Raw genomic sequence first — 20,000 nt, 5'->3', positions numbered from 1 at the left:
TAGCAAGCTTAACACTGTAGGCTACTATAGAAAAACATTGTCAATTTCTGTATTAAGCTCAAAGCACAGAGAGCGGCTGGATTGTTAATCTTGTTTCTTCCTTCCACCTTTCTGTGGAATATTTTGTTATTTGTAAATTCTTTCTTTCCTATTCATCTTTCAGACTTTGAGGTATAATGTTTTCACCTCTAAATTAACTCCCCTCACAGTGGGTACTTTTTCTTTAATGAGACACTTGAGAACTTTAAGAAAAAATGCAGCATTACTTTCAAGCATGACATGTGATTTATAGCCTACATATTTTACAATTTATGCAGTGCAGCTGAAATTACAGAATAGTGAGCCAAATCAGGTTTTCACTGCTCACTTAAGACCAGACAGGTTACGGAATTATATGTGTGCCTCAATTTTGAGATGAGATTTTTAATGCAGATAGATTCTATCTCGAAGAGCCTAAATTTAATTTGAGCAACCTTTAAATCTATCTGAGTGTCCAAGGTTTCAGAATCACTACTATGAGAGAGCCCAGATACAATCCAACAGCAGCAGGAGTCACTGATAGCTAAGTGTGTTTGGTGCAGCACCACAGCAGCATCCAAGCCCTGAAGAAAACCGCTCACTGCAAAAAAATAACTACTTTCACCAACATGTTGTGGCCTCCCCAGCTGCATCAAAATCATAAAATAAAAAGCAATGATCTGTCATAAAATAAACGTCTTTTTGTATGGCACTCAACAATTTGTGATTTTATTTGATTTGACTTAAGGACTGCAAAACATTATTTCTGGCTTATTTAAAATGTATGAACTAGTCTATTAAGAACAGCCAATCCTCCTGAAACAAGTGTAACCTGCAGGATCCTTGACCACTTTGTTTTAATCCGTTTAACCCTATTCATGATGAATTTAAGACATTTTGCACAATGACACCCAGGAAACAGGCAACCAGACTATGGGAGAGAGTGGAAGGGAAAAACAGGGAGAAACTGATGGTATTAGACTGTTCAGCTTATAATACATTTCGCTTTCATAACGCATCATAGTAGGTTTTTACATCATATTACATAAATGTGAACATGTGTACATTTCTGAAAAAACAAGAAATCTGTATCAAGTGTCAAATTTTCTTTTTGAAATGTAACAAAACTATGTCCTAAATTACCAAAAATGTCAGTGAAAAATAGTTTTGTGTTAGCTACAACAAAATGACAGGCCACGCTTTGTAAAAATATCATACCCTTTTATTTTTTTCACAATAAGAAAGCAGGAAAACCTGGAGCAAATCAGGAACTGATCATATGTTCGGCTATTATTTTATCTGATGACAAGAGCAAATTACAATATCTGAACCAAAGCTGAATTCACAGTCTCCAGAAAAACTTAATTGATCATGTGCTTCCATTTTCTCATAGTCCAAAACGCAGGCATTGATGTGCCAATTAGGTCATCAATGCCTGCCTTTAGTACATGGGTGCACCTAATCCCATTTTGTCATCATGGAGATGAGAGGCATTCTCTCCAGCATCCAAGAACATGTTTGAACTCAAAATAAAAGCACTAGGCGGGCTTATTTTACTAGCGACCAATCAGAACCTCCCAACGGAGACACACCTGAGTAGCTGTAAACGCGAGAGGCGGACCGGGTGTATAAAACGCACTGCTTTCACATAGTTCACCCAGCAACTTGCAGGCTGTGAACGTCTGCAACACTTTTCCAACCGCTGTCCCGGACCCTGTCCCCAGAACAAACCATGCATCTCAACGCGCACGAGTCGTGCCATTCCCTCCTCTTGTTCTGCATCCTCTTGAGGAGTTGCCAAGCATTCAAGAACGACGCCACAGAGCTCCTGTTGTCGCATCCGAGCGTACCGGTGCCGGAGGTTCAGAGCAACGTGTCTCTGAACCGCGCACGAACCGGCGGGAGAGGAGCCGGAGACGGCAGCGTGGCGCACGACAGACACGGTGAGTGAGAGGAAACATCCTGCTGCAGAGCAAATCAGGATGCTCTCCTGCTTTGTCATTCACCATTTAATGGGACATTGTCTTCTGCTTTATTGTAAAACTAGTTTATTATATTGTCCTCTATGCGCTGGTGTCCGTGGGTAGTTAGCAAGACACAGTCTTGAATATATCGGGCTAATAATGGATGCCATGGCCCAATTTTGCAATTTAAGGACCATGAATAACATTCACTTTGGGACTTGGGTGGGTTTTTTACTCGTCCAGGTAGCTTCTTCAGTCCTTGTTTGTTGGATGTACCATGAGCTGGATGACTGAGAACCTTCACAGATAATAATCCCTTGCTGCATGTAAAACTTGGACAGACATAACTTTACAGATATCTTTGAAAGGAAAAACTACAAAATGTAATCCTCTCAGTCCGCTCATGGGATCCATCACCACACTGAGCTGCAGCGACACCCAGTTTAAGACACATGTACCTGGCTGTGGTCCATGGAATAGAGGCTCCGACCGTCAGTGAAGCTGTGCTCGGAGCTCTCTCAGAAGGCAACTGCAAAGAAGGCGTTTGGGTAGCAGGAGAGAGGGACAGCGAGACGGAGCCTGGCTCTTGTTCATTCATCAACACTGTCACAGAGAGAGGAGGATATTGTCCCTGAAGTGTATGGAGCTGCGTGAATGGAGCTGGGCTTGGGTTACAGTGACGTATGGACAGTGTTTAGCCTGCAGGAGAGTAACGCTGCTTCACAAAATAATCCTCCTGCTAAATCCCTACTACAATGATTAAAAAAACTAGATATTTTCTTTTTAATTACTTAGCTTTTTGAAGTAGAACGGTCAAGATGCTATTGTGCTCTTCTCTTGTGTTCCTGTGACTTGCTGTAGGCTGCAAAGAGTATCATGATCCATAAAATAGTAATAATACTCAATTATGAAGCTTTATCTTCAAATATCAAGAGGGTGTAATGTGCCCCTATGTTGCCTTCATCATTGCTAAAAGTAACAATAGGATAAAACCTAAAAACCGAGTTGCAACAATTAGTCACTCTGCATCTTTTTGAAGTATTTCTGCTTCTCCAGTTTTCTTTTAGTTAACTGAATATTTTTCAGTTTCAATCTGCAGATGCATTGATACTGGTAATTGTAGTCCTGCCTGTGTAATATAATTCACTTTATTTCATGCATATCTTTTCTGTCTCTCATTTCTCACACCTCGTGTCTGCACACAGAACGGAGTCAGATCGGATGCAGAGAGCTGAGGTCCACTAAGTATATCTCTGATGGCCACTGCACCAGCATCAACCCCATAAAGGAGCTGGTTTGTGCGGGCGAGTGTCTCCCGGCTCAGATGCTTGAAAACTGGATCGGTGGAGCCAATGGCAGGAAGTTCTGGGGTCGCCGGGGCAGCAACCAGGACTGGCGGTGCGTCAACGACAAGACGCGCACCCAGCGCATCCAGCTTCAGTGCCAGGACGGCAGCACGAGAACATACAAAATCACCGTGGTTACCTCCTGCAAGTGCAAGAGGTACTCGAGGCAGCACAACGAGTCAGGTAGCAAGTTCGAGGTGCCAGTTGTGTCGCCGCCGCAGCTGCTGCACAAACACAAATCCAAGAGCAAGAGGAGGTTGGGGAAGAGCCGACTGAGCGAGAACTGGCACGAGACTGAACCCTGAGTGCCGGTGGATATGCAGACTGACTGGAAATCTTCAGGAGTTTTGTCTCTGAACATTCATTGACTGTGGATTATCTGGGACTTATGTGAAGCCGGTTCCTCACTCTGGTAGAGAGATCCAGGGAACACGAAGGACTCCTTTTGGTATTTTCCATCCATGTGGTTAAAGATAATGTGAACTGGACCGAGGTATACAGTCTGCTGAGCTCTCTGGAAACACATTCTCCCAGCTGTAGTCCTGTGCATGCTTTCCTATATTCATTTTATATGCAGGCAGCGATCTGTAGCCAACACCAGTAAACACCAGACATTTAAAATACATGTAAATACTTGTACATATATCAGATTCTTACTTGCCTTTTGAAGTATGCCGCCATGTGTATAAAATTCTACTATGTAAGATTTATGATGTATGATGTAATATATTTTCTGTAACAACATACCTGGTAAATTTTGCTAACGTGACGTCAGCCTGTGGGTGAACTCTGGAAAAGCTTTGAGATCGATCAGTCTTGTTATAATTTTGTATAAAATAAATATCACTTTTATCACGTGTGTTGTTTTCATCTCATTTTTTATCACGTGTTGTTGGAAACTGGATAACAGAGATGACAGTTTTCCTGACCTTGAAACATAAATCAAAGACATTACATCCCAATCTTAGCAAATAATCGGCACAAATTGAAATCCATTTAGAAGTTTAGAATTTCCAAATACTGAAAGAGAATGTCCCTTTCAGCTGAAATGTTCAATTATCTGCTTCATAAGCAAAACCATGTCATAGTGCTGAATTTTATAACTTTTTTTTTATTAAACCGCAAATAAGTTTTCTATTACAAAGTTATAGTACGAACTCCCGTCAGATTTGAGAGTGCAAGATGTTAAAATCACACTAAAATCTGGATTTGTGTCACAGTGACAGCTGCATTCTTCTCTACAAATGCATCAAGCTGCGTGTTTTCACTTGAGTGACAGGAAATTAAACAATTTCTAGTTGTAAAAGTAAAGACAAAAGTAGATTAGAATGCACTGACTTCAAAATACGGCTGACTGTGTGATCTAATAAACTGGTTTAAATTATTTTCTACAATGCCTTTTCTTACCTTTTTCGACCACAGCTCACATATAGTACCAAGATGCACTCTCCTGGAGTTATTGACCACATTTTACAGTCTCAAATTACAATTAGCCAAACATTTGCTGACTTTACGAAATAGAGGGGGAAAAAATCGTGTCAAAATGCTGTTTCCAAGACTGTCTAGTCTTCTGCATTTTTTTAAATCTCTATTTTGTTTTTGTAATCAAAACAACTTAAGTATAATTCGACAGGTGATTATCTAAAAGCTATTGGTTATTAATAACTATTATTTTAAGTTAAGTGGAAGAATAATTTAGAAGAAGACTTTAAAAAACTGTTTACTTGAGGTTACAGTTGACTTTTAACAAGTACAACGCTGATTTAGTTCAAATGAGTTTGGTGTTGTTTTATTATGAAAGAATTCACCGGATGTGCGGTCTTGACTCTGCTAGCTCCACATCGGTGTTTCCTAATCCCCTACCACGTTGCCGTTACTTTCTCCCGCCCACAAACCGGGAATGGACACTTATGAGAAAAAACAGCTTTGACACCTCCACACACTCCCACCCATGAATCAATCGCGACCAGTCAAATCAAAATGCAGGGTGATAACTGTGAACCGGAAAGGCCCGCTCATCCAGGGATTTTCCCAGCCTGCGAAGACCCGAAGAGCGATCATCACCCGGCTGAACGCTGCGTGGACTTCCCGGTGTCGGTGGTTCTTCCTGCCGGCGGCACGGGAGAGAGAACAGGACTACAGGCACCCAAACAGTTCTTCTCGCTTCTGGGTAGACCGCTTATAAGCTACACTATCCAGGCCTTCGAGAGGTAGGAAGAGATTAAAACAGAATAACTGTGGTGTCACAATTAACATTTGCAGGTAAAGAGACAACAGGAGAAAGAAACATATCTCAATACCTCCCTCTATGGCCGGATTAACTTCCTGAAAGGGCCCTGGGCACAAAAGTGCTACTGGGCCCCTATGCTAATTAGTTTCAATTATCCCACAAATCGGCCAGAGCTGACATAGGGAGAAAGTGAATAATGATATTAATTATATAATTTTAAATATTCTAATGAAAAAGTAAAACTGCACAATATATTCTGGGGGTAGCATCAGATGTTTTGTGGTTTTCTGTGATCTTAATCTCAAACTTTCTGTTTGCTTTTTGTTTACTTGACAGAACAAAGTAATATAATTCATGTTTCAGAGAATAATGACATTTTCAGACAATAATTAATCTGTTAATGATGAAAGGGTGGATGCTTATGTTGAGTTCTGATCAGTGCCTGACCTCCATTACAACACTACAACAACAACAACTAGTGTTTCTAATCAGATGCATCTCCTGTTGGCTTGCTGTCAGTGTTTATATGTGTCAGGATATGAATTCCGCACTTAAGAGCTCAGTAGACGCTGTGTGTGTGGCCCAGTGTTTATATGAGGTCAGAAGTCATTGATGTCCTGGTGAAAAGGAACTGAGTTGAGCCCAGAAATCCTGAAATCAGTATGCACTGTGCTGTGTCGTGTCGTGTTGTTGTGCAGAGTCATAGTGACTTTTTATAATTTATTGATTATTTATTAACACTAGAAGTCCCAGAGAGCAGCCATTTGGCTTTTCTACCTATAAAACCCAGAGGGCAGCCGATCGGCTGGAAGGCTTTTAGCTAATATCCTAAATCACCTGTGAACCCTCCTTTTGTTATGAAAACGAGGCAATCACTGGGGCACCACAGGAGGGGACATGCTGAGCCACTTCAAGGAAACCTGTGGGGAGGGGAGGGGGAGTGGGCCCAGAGAGCTTATGGGGGACGGGGTAAGCACACAGAGCAGTGTTCACTTCTAACCTGGCAACACCTTGAGACAGAAACTGGTTCATCCCAAAGACAAAACACCTTGACATAAAATGGGGGAGGGGAGAATCGGAGAGGAGCAGGATTGCTGGGGGTTTGGAGGCCAGAGTGTGTGGGGGAGGGAGGCACACCTGAGGGCTGTGAACTCATTTGCTCTGTCTGGGCTGCTAACTATGGCTGCGTTCAGACTGCAGACGGATCTGATTCAAATCTGATTCCTTCTCATATCCGATTTTTAGGGCTGACTGTTCACACTGCCTTTAGCAAGTGTCCAAATCGGATATGGTTCTGTTCAGACTGGGCCACATTCTTCACCGGTCTGATAGGTTGCTGTAGCAACGAGCGGAAGCGTCATTCAGCACGTGTATTTGTCAGACGTCATATAATTGCGACAGCGACAAGCAAAACAACAACAAACAACACGATGGATGTACGTCACGTCAGTGTAAAGATTTATAAGGCATGCAGTTTCTTCCTCTGTCCAAGGCGAATTGTTTTCAAAGTCCTCCTCCATTGTGATAGCTGTAATATCACTGTCCGTGGCCGTAACGTGGCTCCTCCACAACGGAAATAGGCACGCGGTCTGGCGCATTGGTTCTGACCTGGCGTCGCGTAAGTGACGTCACGGACAGTCAAAACCCATCTGAGTGTTGGGAGCTGTTCAGACTGAGACGCATCTGTCCATATCCGATACGAATGCGATATGAAACTACCTCTGGATGTGGTTTGCAACCGTTTGGCAAAAATCGGATTTCATGTGATCTGTCACTGTTCAGACTTCAAAATCGAGATCCGATTCAAATCTGAATGGGCTAAAAATCGGATTTTGGCTGGCAGTCTGAACGCAGCCTAACTGTCTGTCTTTCACCAGTTTCACCAGGTGGCAGCCTGGGCAGAACAAATGAGCTGAATCAAAATGTAATATATGTAGAAGGATGTAGAAGTTATCAGGACCCTACAACACTGGGCTTCCAACATCCCCACCAGACACATAGGAAAAGTAAAAGAGCAGAACCACATCAAAAAAGCACTCAAAATCTGTGGTTATCCCAACTGGGCCTTCGTGATATTTACACATATTTACAAATAATAATAAAAAAAAATGCATTATCAGGATACAGTGTTAGAGAGTGGAAGTGAGTGAGACTTAGACTTAGAGACTTAGTTATGAGGCTGATGGAACCATTCCTGGACAAGGGCAGAAATGTTACCACGGACAATTTCTTTACATCGCTGGTGGAGCTTGCTAGAGAGTTGGCTCACTCTCATGTGGGTGCAAAGCAGGCACAAAAGGAACAATTGCTTCGGCAACAACCATGCCACTGTGCGATGTATTGACTGCTACAAATACACATGTGGCAAATGCAGAAAGGAAATGGCTTGGCAGTGCTAGCATTGTGCGTGATTATTGAAATGTACTCACCTCACTCACCGTTACTTACTGTTTATTTTTCCCTACTAGAGTTTTACTACATCTTATTTTAATCCCACTCAAAGGAAGTTCACCGTTCATTATTTAATGTTCACCATTTTATTATTCAATCACTTTTTCTATAACTATTTGCAAACCACTGCTGTTGTTTGTCTGCAAACTGCTCTGTGTGCTGGCTGCTGCGGAAAACTCAAATTTCCCTGAGGGAGTCACCCCAAAGGGATCAATAAAGTTTTAAGTCTAAGTTCTAAGTCTAAGTCTCACTCACTTCCACTCTCTACACTGTATCCTGATAATGCATTTTTTTTATTATTATTTGTAAATATGTGTAAATATCATGAAGGCCCAGTTGGGATAACCACAGATTTTGAGTGCTTTTTTTGATGTGGTTCTGTTCTTTTACTTTTCCTATGTGTCTGGTGGGGATGTTGGAAGCCCAGTGTTGTAGGGTCCTGATAACTTCTACATCCTTCTACATATATTACATTTTGATTCAGCTCATTTGTTCTGCCCAGGCTGCCACCTGGTGAAACTGGTGAAAGACAGACAGTCAGTTAGCAGCCCGGACAGAGCAAATGAGTTCACAGCCCTCAGGTGTGCCTCCCTCCCCCACACACTCTGGCCTCCAAACCCCCAGCAATCCTGCTCCTCTCCGATTCTCCCCTCCCCCATTTTATGTCAAGGTGTTTTGTCTTTGGGATGAACCAGTTTCTGTCTCAAGGTGTTGCCAGGTTAGAAGTGAACAGCCACCCTCTCCCCCATAAACTCTCTGGGCCCACTCCCCCTCCCCTCCCCACAAGTTTCCTTGAAGTGGCTCAGCATGTCCCCTCCTGTGGTGCCCCAGTGATTGCCTGGTTTACATAGCAAAAGGAGGGTTCACAGGTGATTAGGATATTAGCTAAAAGCCTTCCAGCCGATCGGCTGCCCTCTGGGTTTTCTAGGTAGAGCAAAAAATGCTGGGACTTCTAGTGTTAATGGGATATTTTAACATTTCTTTTCTTGGTTTCTTGCCGAGAAATGAGAAGATTAATTAAATTCAATTTTCAATTCAATTTTATTTATATAGCATCAATAACCAAATTGTCTCAAATTGTATCAATGATACAAATTGTCTCAAAACGCTTTACAAAACTTGGCCTGAAAGATTAGAACACAGCATAAATCTGTACTGCCAGCATAAAGTCTCAAAGAAGACAGCAGCAAGACCAGTAGTAGCTTGCTGTAACTAGACTTTGGTTTTTGTAAGGATTTATTGAGATATTAATTTATAAGTTGATTTTATAAGATTTTTTTCACTGGGGCTAAGCTAGCTGTTTCCCCCATTTCCATGCTTTATACTGAGCTAAGACAACCATCTCTAGCCACCTCTCACCTCTTAACCTCAGATTTTTTCATTTTTATATCCTTGTAAGTGTAACAAACAAACTTGTAGCCCCAAATCCCTGAGTGGATGGTGTGTTCTTGCAGGGTGTCATGGATCCAAAGCATCGTGGTTGTTGTTGCCAAAGAAAAGATGGACCTGATGACGGACATTATCCAGCGCTTCCAGCACAAGAAGGTTCGCGTGGTTCCAGGCGGCTCGACTCGTCACAGATCGATATGCAATGGAGTCCTGGCACTGGGCGAGGAGGAAGAGAGGGAGAGACCAGCAGTAGACAGACCGAAGGTCGTCATCATACATGATGCTGTGCGTCCTTTTGTGGAGGAGGACTTTCTGCACAAGATAGCACTGGCTGCAAAGGAACAAGGGGTCAGTACGATTAAAGCTAAGTTAACCAAAAATATTGAAACTCAAAACCACCTATGGATTGTAGCTGCATGCTACAGCTGCTGTTTTCTCTCATGAGTTAGTTTCTCCTGTATTTTGGTTAATTTTCAAGCAAACCATTCTGTGTGCATTCCAAATCTGGGGTTTTGCAAAGCTGAACCCAATAATGAGCATCATTAGTGAATCTGAACACAATCTTCTCAGACTCAGTCTTTAAAGTATAGTGAGGAATTTCTATGTTGTGCTTTCAACAGAGAGACACAGTTATCTGTCGATGAGATTGTTGCTCCACTACTCTTGTGTAGGGTTGCAAAATTCCGGGAATTTTCAAAGTTGGAAACTTTCCATGGGAATTAACGGGAATATATGGGAATTAACGGGAATATATGGGAATAAACAGGAATAAATAAGAAATTTACAAAATTGAAGGTTGGCCCTTAACAGGGAACTTAAATATAGTTGGGGGGAATATATTGTAGCATAGTCTTGGCTAAAACAACCAGATTTAATGCAAGTACACTCCTCAATCACATGCACACAGCACACTGCTTACTGCAGGGCTATTGAGGCCACGCCCCCTACATGCACTGTGCATTCCTCCATCACATGCACAGGTGATTTCTTGAAGCCTGAGGCCACACTTTTGAGCTCAAAGCACAAGACTATTGAAGCCACACATTTGAGCCCGTGGACTATATAAAGTCAAGTAAGTTTTGATAATATCATGGGGTAAATATATTTGATCAATAACGTTATTAAAGTTTAACTTGCAAATATTAAATAAAAATGTATTAATACAGTAGCTAACTATCTGGTAAGTTAGGTGCTAAATGAAAGCTATTTTTCATTTCATTGACCATTTAAGAGGCTAGCTAATTATGGTGGTAGGTTTTCTGTAACCATACAAGAATTTATACATCAATTGTCATCCCATAAATTCCCATAAATTCCCAATAATTCCCATAATTCCCATGGAAAGTTTCTAATTTGGAATATTTCCAAAATTCCCCAGTTTAACTTCCCATGGAAAGTTTCTGGAAATTTACCGGAAATTTACCGGGAATTTTCCACCCCTTTGCAACCCTACTCTTGTGGCTGCTCAGCCCACAACCTCCCTCTGACTTAAGGATATGATCACAAATCTGAATCCTTTACTGGAGCAGTCTTTTACTTGGTTGTTCAGTCCTCTATTTTTATATCTCCCTTTTGCTCCAACCTGTCACTGATCTCTGCAACTTCTCTCTCATCTAGTTTTGCTTGCTATGATTTTATACATGTTTTAGCTGCAGACTTTGGAATATTTCTATAGATAGATAGATATACTTTATTGATCCTGTACTTGAAATTGTTGGGTTACATCAGCATCATGTTTATTTATTTTATTCTATAAAAAATAGAATAAAATAGCTGTGTGTGTATAAGATATAAGCGGCAATAAGGGGTGGAAGGTATCAGGCTCAGCTTTTGGACACACATTGCATGACAATTTTGTACAAGATGTAAACCTCATGACAAACCAGTGGTTAGACGCTGGCCACTGTTGGCCTGTCGGAAACAATTGTGACCAATGTAAACAAAATGACAAATTTCAAAGGGCAAGTTTTTCATCTGAGCCTTCATATATTTTCATAGGGGTTGAACAATTTAGGATATTTTAAAGTTGACTAATATGTGGTGAAAGTCGAGTCTAGTCGACTAGTCGATGATATCACACATAAAAACAGAGTACAAAGTAATGCTTTGCAACAGTGAAATCTACATTCTTGACCTGAAAACATGTAGTAAAAAGTTACGAAAGCTTTTCTGCAAGGTATTGAAGCTAGAACAGGGGCTACTGTCGGCTATGGCTTATGGTGCAGCCCACAGCAACATCACAAGAATAAGAATAAGAATAAGAAAAAACTTTTATTTGTCCCGCGATGGGGAAATTGCATAAACACCGTCAGTCCGACACTTAACATAACATGCGTAACATGCGGCTCTCACTCGACAAAAAATAGCAGCTAAAGCAGCTAAAGATCTACTAACTTTAGACAATGGAATTCATCAGAACATGATGTTGATGTGCACCCTCCTTCTTTGGGTTACTGCAGGAGAATGTTGTTAACTGACTGCCGTCGAGAGGATTTGGACCGTTCTTCTGTTAGCATTAGCGGATGTCTTTTCAGATGAGTGTGCATTCCAGTAGTAATTTAGAATCACCAATTAACCTAATGAGCATGTCTTTGGATGGTGGGAGGAACCTGGAGAGAACCCACACAGACACAGGGAGAACATGCAAACTCCACACAGAAAGACCCTGTCGGCCCATGGATTCGAACCCGAGACCTTCTTGCTGTGAGGCATCAGTGCTAACCACCCCGTCCCTGTTCTGTGTTCAAAGTTTGGTAAATGTCACAGCGTTGAAATACTAGGTCGCTTTTGATGGCAAGAAATCTTTTTCCAGGAAACGAGTAGTTCAGGGAATGATCGTGATACCCTTTACGTATAGATGATAGATGCAACTCCAAAAGCCGCTCTGTCCTCATCCTTGGAAATCATACCTATTTTAAATCTTGTCTGTAGCTCTAACCTAATTTCTTGTTAGTTCTTTTTGCTGAAAACCAGAGAAGCTCAGTTGCAGCACAGACATTAAACAAATCCAGCATGCAGCTGGTGTCGAAGGTTTCACCTGGTGTGAAGACCGGTAAACTAAAGTTTAAAGAAGATTTTTTATTTATTTTTTTTTACCTGAGGTTTGTGTCCACCAAGCAGTGTGAACCTAATTCTAAAAAACAACAAGGTCAAGTTTTCCAGTCAAGTTCTCACCTTGTGACTGCGCCTTAAATTTGCCCACTTGTAACAACATGAATCCATGTGTTCATAAAGTGTTTATAAAACTGACGGCTCCATCACTCCTGGTGATGTTGTATCAGCAATGACTGACAGAAAACGTTTCATAATGATTTATGATCAAGGTTCACAAGTCCAGAAAAGACGTTGTTGATTGCAGGTCACACATGCTGCGAATAAAAGCGCAAGCCCAGTTCCATGGCCAACATTTATGGTGTGTTTCTTGCTGTGTCCGTGCTTTGGGATGAACTTCCACAGCTTCCACAGCGGGCAGTCTGGTCTTCATTATCTTTCTCGTATCCACGCTCATGACAGAGAGCCTGTCTCCAACTGAAGAGCAGCAGATTAATTTTAAACAGCATGTGTAACACACAGAACACATGTTTGCATTTCCCCCCCACACACTTGTTGAGTGCATGCTCCTGGAAGCTGTATTCAGACATGATGTAGTTGAGATGAGAGTAATGTATGAGAAAAGATGGATACTTTAAATTTCCAAGGGAGGAAGAATAAGCAGAGCACGCTCCAGCTCTGCCGGTTAAGATGAAATTATTGTTACTGTGTAACCATGGATGTGGATGATCAAGGAAATGCTCTCACTTAGACATTTTCAGTCTTTTTCATAGTCCTAATTCTTGATGCATAATTAGGAAATGTTAAGTTGAACCCAAAAACAACACTTTAATCATTTTAAATTGTCTGTATATGCTTCTAAAGTGGAAAGAAATTAGTGATGTAAGTATATCGATATTGGTGTCAGCCAGCGGCTAAGTTTCAGATGACTATATAGACCTTTGCTGTGACAACAAACAGTGCCTTCAGTTTTTCAGATTTTCCTTTGAAGTCTGCACTGTACTAATTACTACAAATTCATGTTTTAAATTGTCATTTCCTTCCACACTGCCTTCTGTCGATCTCAGTGCTTTCAACTCTGTTTTAATATATCCAGTAACTCACCTTGAGTAAATGTAACCTTGAAGTGTCACTTCATAAAAATTATTATTTTATTATTATTTTTTGTTTTTTGTTTTTATCCAAACTAAGAGGTTTGGAAAAGTTTTTTTTTTTTTTTTTTTTTTTTCCAGAAATGTGATCCTTCTCTTTCCCTGACATTTTTTATTTCTTTTATGTAGATGTGTCAATAGAAATATATTAGCTTGCTTCCAAACAAGTTAATTTAACTTATTTTTCTAACTTCACTTCATGTTTCAATATGGGAATTGCGTAGGACTATCTATGAAACTATGGGTCTATTGACACAAACTGGTCGTATTAGGGGGCCCATGCCCCTTGTACTATCACTATCAACTGCTCCTCCTTCAGTTGCGTTCTCAACAGGTCTGATGGCAACCTTTTAACTTCAAGAAGAAGAGCTCCTTTATCTTTAATATCTTTCGCTTAGCAACATAACAAAGGTCAAACAAAAAAGTACTGTGTGCAACTACTTCACATGAGTAATAATACAGTATGATATGCACATAGTCCACAAAACGAGCAGCCACTTTAAGATTCTGGCACACTTGCTTGTCTGAAACTGTGAAACCTACCTATAGCCCAATCAGGACAAACAAATGCACAAATTGCTATTAAGGAATTGCGAGTTTTATGTCGTTAGTTTGTCTGTAAAACAGAGGATTTAGAGATGGGATTCATGGCTCTTTTCTATTGGTGGGAAATCTGAGTTTATCTATATTCTAGAATCTAGAATATATATTATAGATAAACTAGAATCTAGATAGACAAATGCTTTATTTATCATGTGAGAAATCTGGTGAACAGCTTTGCGCTGACCGTTAATCAAACTAGGGTCCATTGCTATGCTCACCTCTATACCAATTCCATCACCAACTCTGTCTCAAAGCAAAGCAGTGTGCAACTGTGTGAAACACAGCAAAAAAATTGTTACATGTTCTTTTGGTCGTTAGTTTTAAAGAGCCAATCAAGAGCCAGTTTTAAGGAACTAAAACGCCAACTTCCTATATTTTCTGAGGGATTGTCAATTTTTACTCCTTTTAAGACTAATTTCACTATTTACAGAGCTTGTTTAATAGTGTCCTTCCTCTCATAAATTCCTTCTAAACTGCATTTGTGTATTCATGTCAAATCATTCCTTCTCTTTTTGTCATGAAGGCATCCGGCGCCATCCGACCTCTTGTTTCCACAGTGATAGCCACCACGTCAGAGGGCTATCTGGATCATTCTCTGGAGCGAGCCAAGTACAGAGCCAGCGAGATGCCTCAGGGATTTTCATATGATGTCATCTATCAGGCCTATCAGAGGGTAGGACCTGCACGTTACTGTACCTTTTGCACACAAGAGGGCTTTATTATGTTGTGATGTGGGTACCAATGTGATAAATGAATCTCCTGAGTCTTCATGGTTCTCATTTTGTTTCTTCCACTGTAACGGTCAGCTGCTCACCCTGCCCTGCAAGACTGTACAAAACAGTAACCCCTTTCAGCACCATCCATTATTTTTGAAAGAAAAGCACATTCTGAGGCTGGTGGCTCACTGTGAGATGTTTTGTCCTCATGCTGTTTCCATAAGTTTGAATAATAACACAGCTTTGTCTGGTTGTAAGTACATACGCTAGTTCAAATGTTCATCCACATACTCCCTTTTTCTTTTTATTCCTCCAATTCAACACACAAATAAGCATTTGCCTTTTTGTATCAACAGACGAAAAGGACTAAAAAGAACAAGGTAGGCAAGCTGAATAACTTTATTTTGTACTTATTTCATTGTAGTTACTATCAAGGTTTAACCCTTACATACTGTTCGGGTGAAATTTGACCTATTTTGACATTTGACAGCAGTAAAAATACCCTAAATGCCATCTTTCAGCCTGGAATTTGATCACTTTTCTTAAAGTAACCCAAATAAACACAAATTAAAATATTTTATGTTATACTTTTATACAGGTGCTACAAATTTCTGTACACTGAAGCAGTTTCTGGTCAAATCTGACCCAGATCTATTAGGATGGATTTTGAGATCTACCAGTGTGAGTCAAATCAAGGAAAATGGTGGTTTTAGGTAATGTTGAACAAGCTGTGAAACTGTACAGGCCATGTTTGTATGTGTGTGTTTGGTATGTGGCACATTCTGGCAATCAAACTGATAACCCTTTGGTTCGTGGACAACCCGCTCTACCTACTGAGCCACAGCCACCCGCTGTGTTCCCACGATATTTGTCCAGGTTCCCGCAGAGACAGACACCTGCTGGTCTTTGAGGGGGCATGGGGGAACCTCGAAACAGTAAAATAGTATAACAGCATAGAGTGATCATATATGGTGCAGAAACGCAACATACTAAGTCATACATGACCCAGAGGATGCCTTGTCACAGACACCAGATCTGCATCTGCAAGCACAAGCACCCGCAATGTAATGTTTCCCGAGCTGCCATTTTTGGTAACAACATTTAATGTGCAACAGGTCTGTTCTCCTAAGATGAGGAGGTTGATAGTGATTTGGAGGAGGATGTGTCAGAGCAGAATGACAAATGTGGAAGAAAACGCAGATTACAGCCCCTCTGATGAAGATGACTATCGATCGTTATAATTTCTTATGATATAGCAGTGAGGACAGCATTTAATGGTTTCAAAGATTAAACATAGCTATATTATGAATTCCAACAGCTCCACAATGTTCATGCCATTTTCAAATTCAATCAAATATATTTAAATCTTTATGGATTTTATGTAAAACAGTACATGATCATGTGTAATAGTAAATGTTTTTCACTCAAAATGAATCTTGTAAAACTTAAAAAATACACTCTCCCTGCTCTCTGAAACAACAACAAGGATTAATCATACATTTATTGATGGGACATAGGCTATTTAAACTTTTTAAGTAGATCTGTAGTTTAAAATTTGGAGCAGACACTTACTATGAGGGAATTCTTCGTCTGGGTCAAAATTGATCAGGACCATACTGTGAAGGCATTAAATGTGAACAGAATGTAAGGCTTAAATTATGTTTAAAATATTTCCAAAAACTATTTACAAATCCCTCCTCTGTCCATTCCTTCTAATCATCAAGAGTTTTGGACAACTAAACTGTCACTTGTTAAAAGACCATTTTATGCCATTAAAGTGGCAAAATGGTTTTCTACTCTAATTCACTGCTAAATTCATCCAGAGCACAAGCAACCAAAAGTGTGATGCCTTGTGTCCATTTTTAAAGACAACACGTAATTTCACAGGATGGACAAACCAAGCCCTACAGGCACTTTCTACTCTCTCCTGGTGTCAAATAATTACTAAAAATGTCTCTTAAATCTTCTGAAATGACAGGTTGTGATTTATGTTCTAATAATTACACAATTTAGATGACAAAGTGGTTTGTGTTTGTCATACATCTTAACAGGCCTTTACAGTCCTTTATTGTTCGGCTGATGTGCCAGAACCTGCAGGGTTTCCTTCTGAAGTGCCTGTGGCGTGAATGCTATCGTTTTTCCTTGGCCTCTGCTGCATCTGGGAAAGAAATCACATGTTAATATAGTCTGCCACACTGTTGCAGATTAGTCTGTGGAACAAAAGTGAACAAGTCTCAGTTGGAAAAATTGAATTGCATGGCACATTTAGGTGGGCTTAGATTAATGGTCTCAGCAGCTGAGTATGTTTTAATACGTGTACCTGAAAAATGGAAAGAATTCATCCACTGACGTACATGTGTTGATTTTTCTGTGAGAAGGGGCCTATAGCTGAAAATAGAAGTTGACCTTATTTATGTTTCAGACACTTTGAGGTTTATTTCCAGCTTCATTTGAAGGCTCCTTTGGATTGCCATGTTGTTGAAGGACAAAAGCAAAATTTGAACTAAGAACTGTATTATTCCTTCAATTGGAACGCAGTTGTGTGCAGTTATTTTTATTCCTGGCACATACACAGATTGCTTCGAGAGCCCTGTTGGCATTGGCCTTTTCAGAAAATTTGCTTATTTTGTGCCACAGTGTCAAGGCTAGTCAAGGTGCAAAAAGACAAACCGGGGAGGTCGCTGGAGAAGGAGGAGGTAGATTGAAAATGTTTCCCCTCTCCTACTTTTCAACCTTTCAAAAGAAGGGAAAGTGTAAGGTGTCTGTCAGGTTAGGACTGTAGGACATACTCATGAAGAATCTTTGGGAGCTGCTCATTTGTAGCTTGACATCCATTGAAAGTAGAAGAACTTAGGGCTGAAAAGACAAAAGAGGAGATACTTGATCCAGTCCCCATTGAGGGCTTTTGTACCTGGAGAAAATGCTAAAGGTTAAATTACCTCACGGCCAAGAGCATATTTCTGCTGTAATTTTTCCCTTCAGTTCCACTATCCCTGGAATAAAGGCCCTTCTCTTTTATAGCTTGTTAAAATGCTAGGTATAACCTCAGGTAGCCTGAAGTCAACTAGTAGTCTGAACAAGAGTTCATTGCCTCAGACCAAACGTCCAGGTGATCTTCATGAGATTTCCTATAAGTATTTCAACTTGCAAATAAAATGTTTATTTGTGCGATAATCCATACAAAATAACCTTAATTAGGATGAGTTCAGATAGATAAATGGCACACTGTTTTGTTTTGAGTCTCATCTAAAAGCAACCTAGATAATTATCACCTGACCTACTGTACCTGAGCCTAGTATTTTCAGCAAAAACTCTCTGTATCTGTCCTGCTCCAAATTGAGTTGATAGTCTTAGCAGATCTTTTCCAAAGAAAAATATCGATGAAGAACCTTTCAGTTAAACAACAAAACATAGTCTGATGAGAGTCTGATGCAGAAGAATGTAGGAAATGTCTGCTGAACCTGATGACACTGATCACGCACATTTTAAATCTTAATTCGGAGAGATAAGAGTGCTACAAGGCCAACTGTCCATTAGCCAAAGAAAACAGCCTCCTTTAGAGCTTCTGATGAAAAATGTGGAGATGCCTCTTCATATAAAAACACTGGCCATGCTCACATTAAAGCCAGCAAAATGAAAAGCTACAAAGATATTTTTGTGAAGTGCCTGATGAAAGTTGTGATGCAAAGATGCAAATTATCAGAGGAAACTTTGGTAATATTCAATTCAATTCAATTCAATTTTATTTATATAGCGTCAATAACAATACAAATCGTCTCACGACACTTTACAAAAACCCGGCCTGAAACCCCCAGAGCAAGCCTGAAGGCGACGGTGGCAAGGAAAAACTCCCTTTTAACAGGAAGAAACCTTGAGCAGAACCCAGCTCATATGGAGGACCCATCTGCCTAAGGCCAGCCTATTATATAGGGTGACTTCCAAAATAAGAGGTGCATCACAACGTGTACATGGCAGGTCAAATTGTTGTTCTGGAAATAAGGTACACAAAAAGTATACCTTATACACAGCAACAGAATGTTAATAGTTATAATTTTGTTTGTTATTCTAAGAATTTGGTGCAGCCTGAGCTATGTCATCAACTAGTGGCCAAATTGCAAAGGAATTTGTATTAAATATGTATTAACTCTAATTAACTAACTAACTCTAACTAAAATGTCCCCTTGTTCAACACTTTAGTCCTTGAGACATCTCAAAAACCAAGGACCACAATTTCCTTCAATCCCTCTTCACAGATGTTTAAAACACATTAACCTCCCGCTGTATTAACTATGAAACCATTAACAGTATGACATACGATTGATCAAGCCCCCCAGTGGTGATTTCAACATACATTTGCTACGCTATGCTTGCCCTGCCCACTGCAGTCTGTTGAAAACTGTCCACATAGTTCCTTATTTTCTATCGAGGCAGATAAACACTAGACCATGTAATGACATCAAGGCTCCAGTGATAAGCATGCAAACCCTACCCCTGACTCATTGGCCCCTTTGCTGCCTCTAAGAATATCAATGGCCCCATTCAGACCTCAAATTAACATCCGACCTGGGCAATCTGATTGCAGGTGACTAGCTTTACCTGTGTTCACACCTGGCATTAACAAGCTTCTCAAGCCAGCTTCTCAGATCTCATTTCAGTTTCCCGTTCTGTATGCAAATAAACGTGTGCGTCATGACATTGGCATGCACATTAAGTTTTTATTTATTGATCTTCTTCACCCCGGGATTAGTTATTTTAGAGAGCTGCACTAAACTCGGCTTATAACTCAGACCCTGGAAGCTTACATTCGCACTGTAATCTCTGGTAAAAAGGGAAATAAAGACATTGGTGAATGAGGAAATACCATTAACTAGACACGACTCCTTATACATCAGGATGACCACATCAGTAATTAACCACATGCTGATATATTATTTGATGACAATCACACACAGTACTCCTATTAAATAATTCAATTTTGTAATTCTTGTTGAGATTTGTTTATTTGGTTAGTTAACAGCCATAAGGACAGAATATTTTTAAAGGCTCCCATTACTAATAAACAGACATTACTAATGGTGCTT

The 20,000-nt window shown here is 40.3% G+C and overlaps 2 protein-coding genes across 3 annotated transcripts in view; both read left to right on the top strand.

The window, feature by feature from the left end:
• The first annotated feature begins 1,476 nt into the window (after nt 1–1,476).
• sostdc1a (sclerostin domain containing 1a) lies at nt 1,477–4,179 on the top strand. The gene is made up of 2 exons (XM_084556472.1): nt 1,477–1,961; nt 3,188–4,179. Exons 1-2 carry the CDS (start codon nt 1,751–1,753, stop codon nt 3,631–3,633), a joined length of 657 nt encoding a protein of 218 aa, XP_084412598.1. The 5' UTR covers nt 1,477–1,750; the 3' UTR covers nt 3,634–4,179.
• A 1,027-nt stretch (nt 4,180–5,206) lies between these two features.
• The window catches only part of crppa (CDP-L-ribitol pyrophosphorylase A), a 46,698-nt gene continuing 31,904 nt past the window's right edge, over nt 5,207–20,000 (top strand). Inside the window, exons 1-4 of one of the 2 annotated variants that reach the window (XM_084557150.1) lie at nt 5,207–5,538; nt 9,464–9,746; nt 14,727–14,876; nt 15,276–15,299. In XM_084557150.1, coding sequence (XP_084413276.1) covers nt 5,309–5,538; nt 9,464–9,746; nt 14,727–14,876; nt 15,276–15,299 — 687 coding nt within the window. In that variant the 5' untranslated portion in view covers nt 5,207–5,308. The remainder of the gene's footprint in view (nt 5,539–9,463; nt 9,747–14,726; nt 14,877–15,275; nt 15,300–20,000) is intronic. The other variant, XM_084557151.1, reaches the window with a different exon arrangement.

Source organism: Chelon labrosus, assembly GCF_963514085.1.
Source record: "Chelon labrosus genome assembly, chromosome: 12".
NCBI lineage: Eukaryota > Metazoa > Chordata > Actinopteri > Mugiliformes > Mugilidae > Chelon > Chelon labrosus.
Note: the sequence above shows the minus strand (reverse complement) of the source record. Positions and strands in the feature narration are given on the sequence as shown.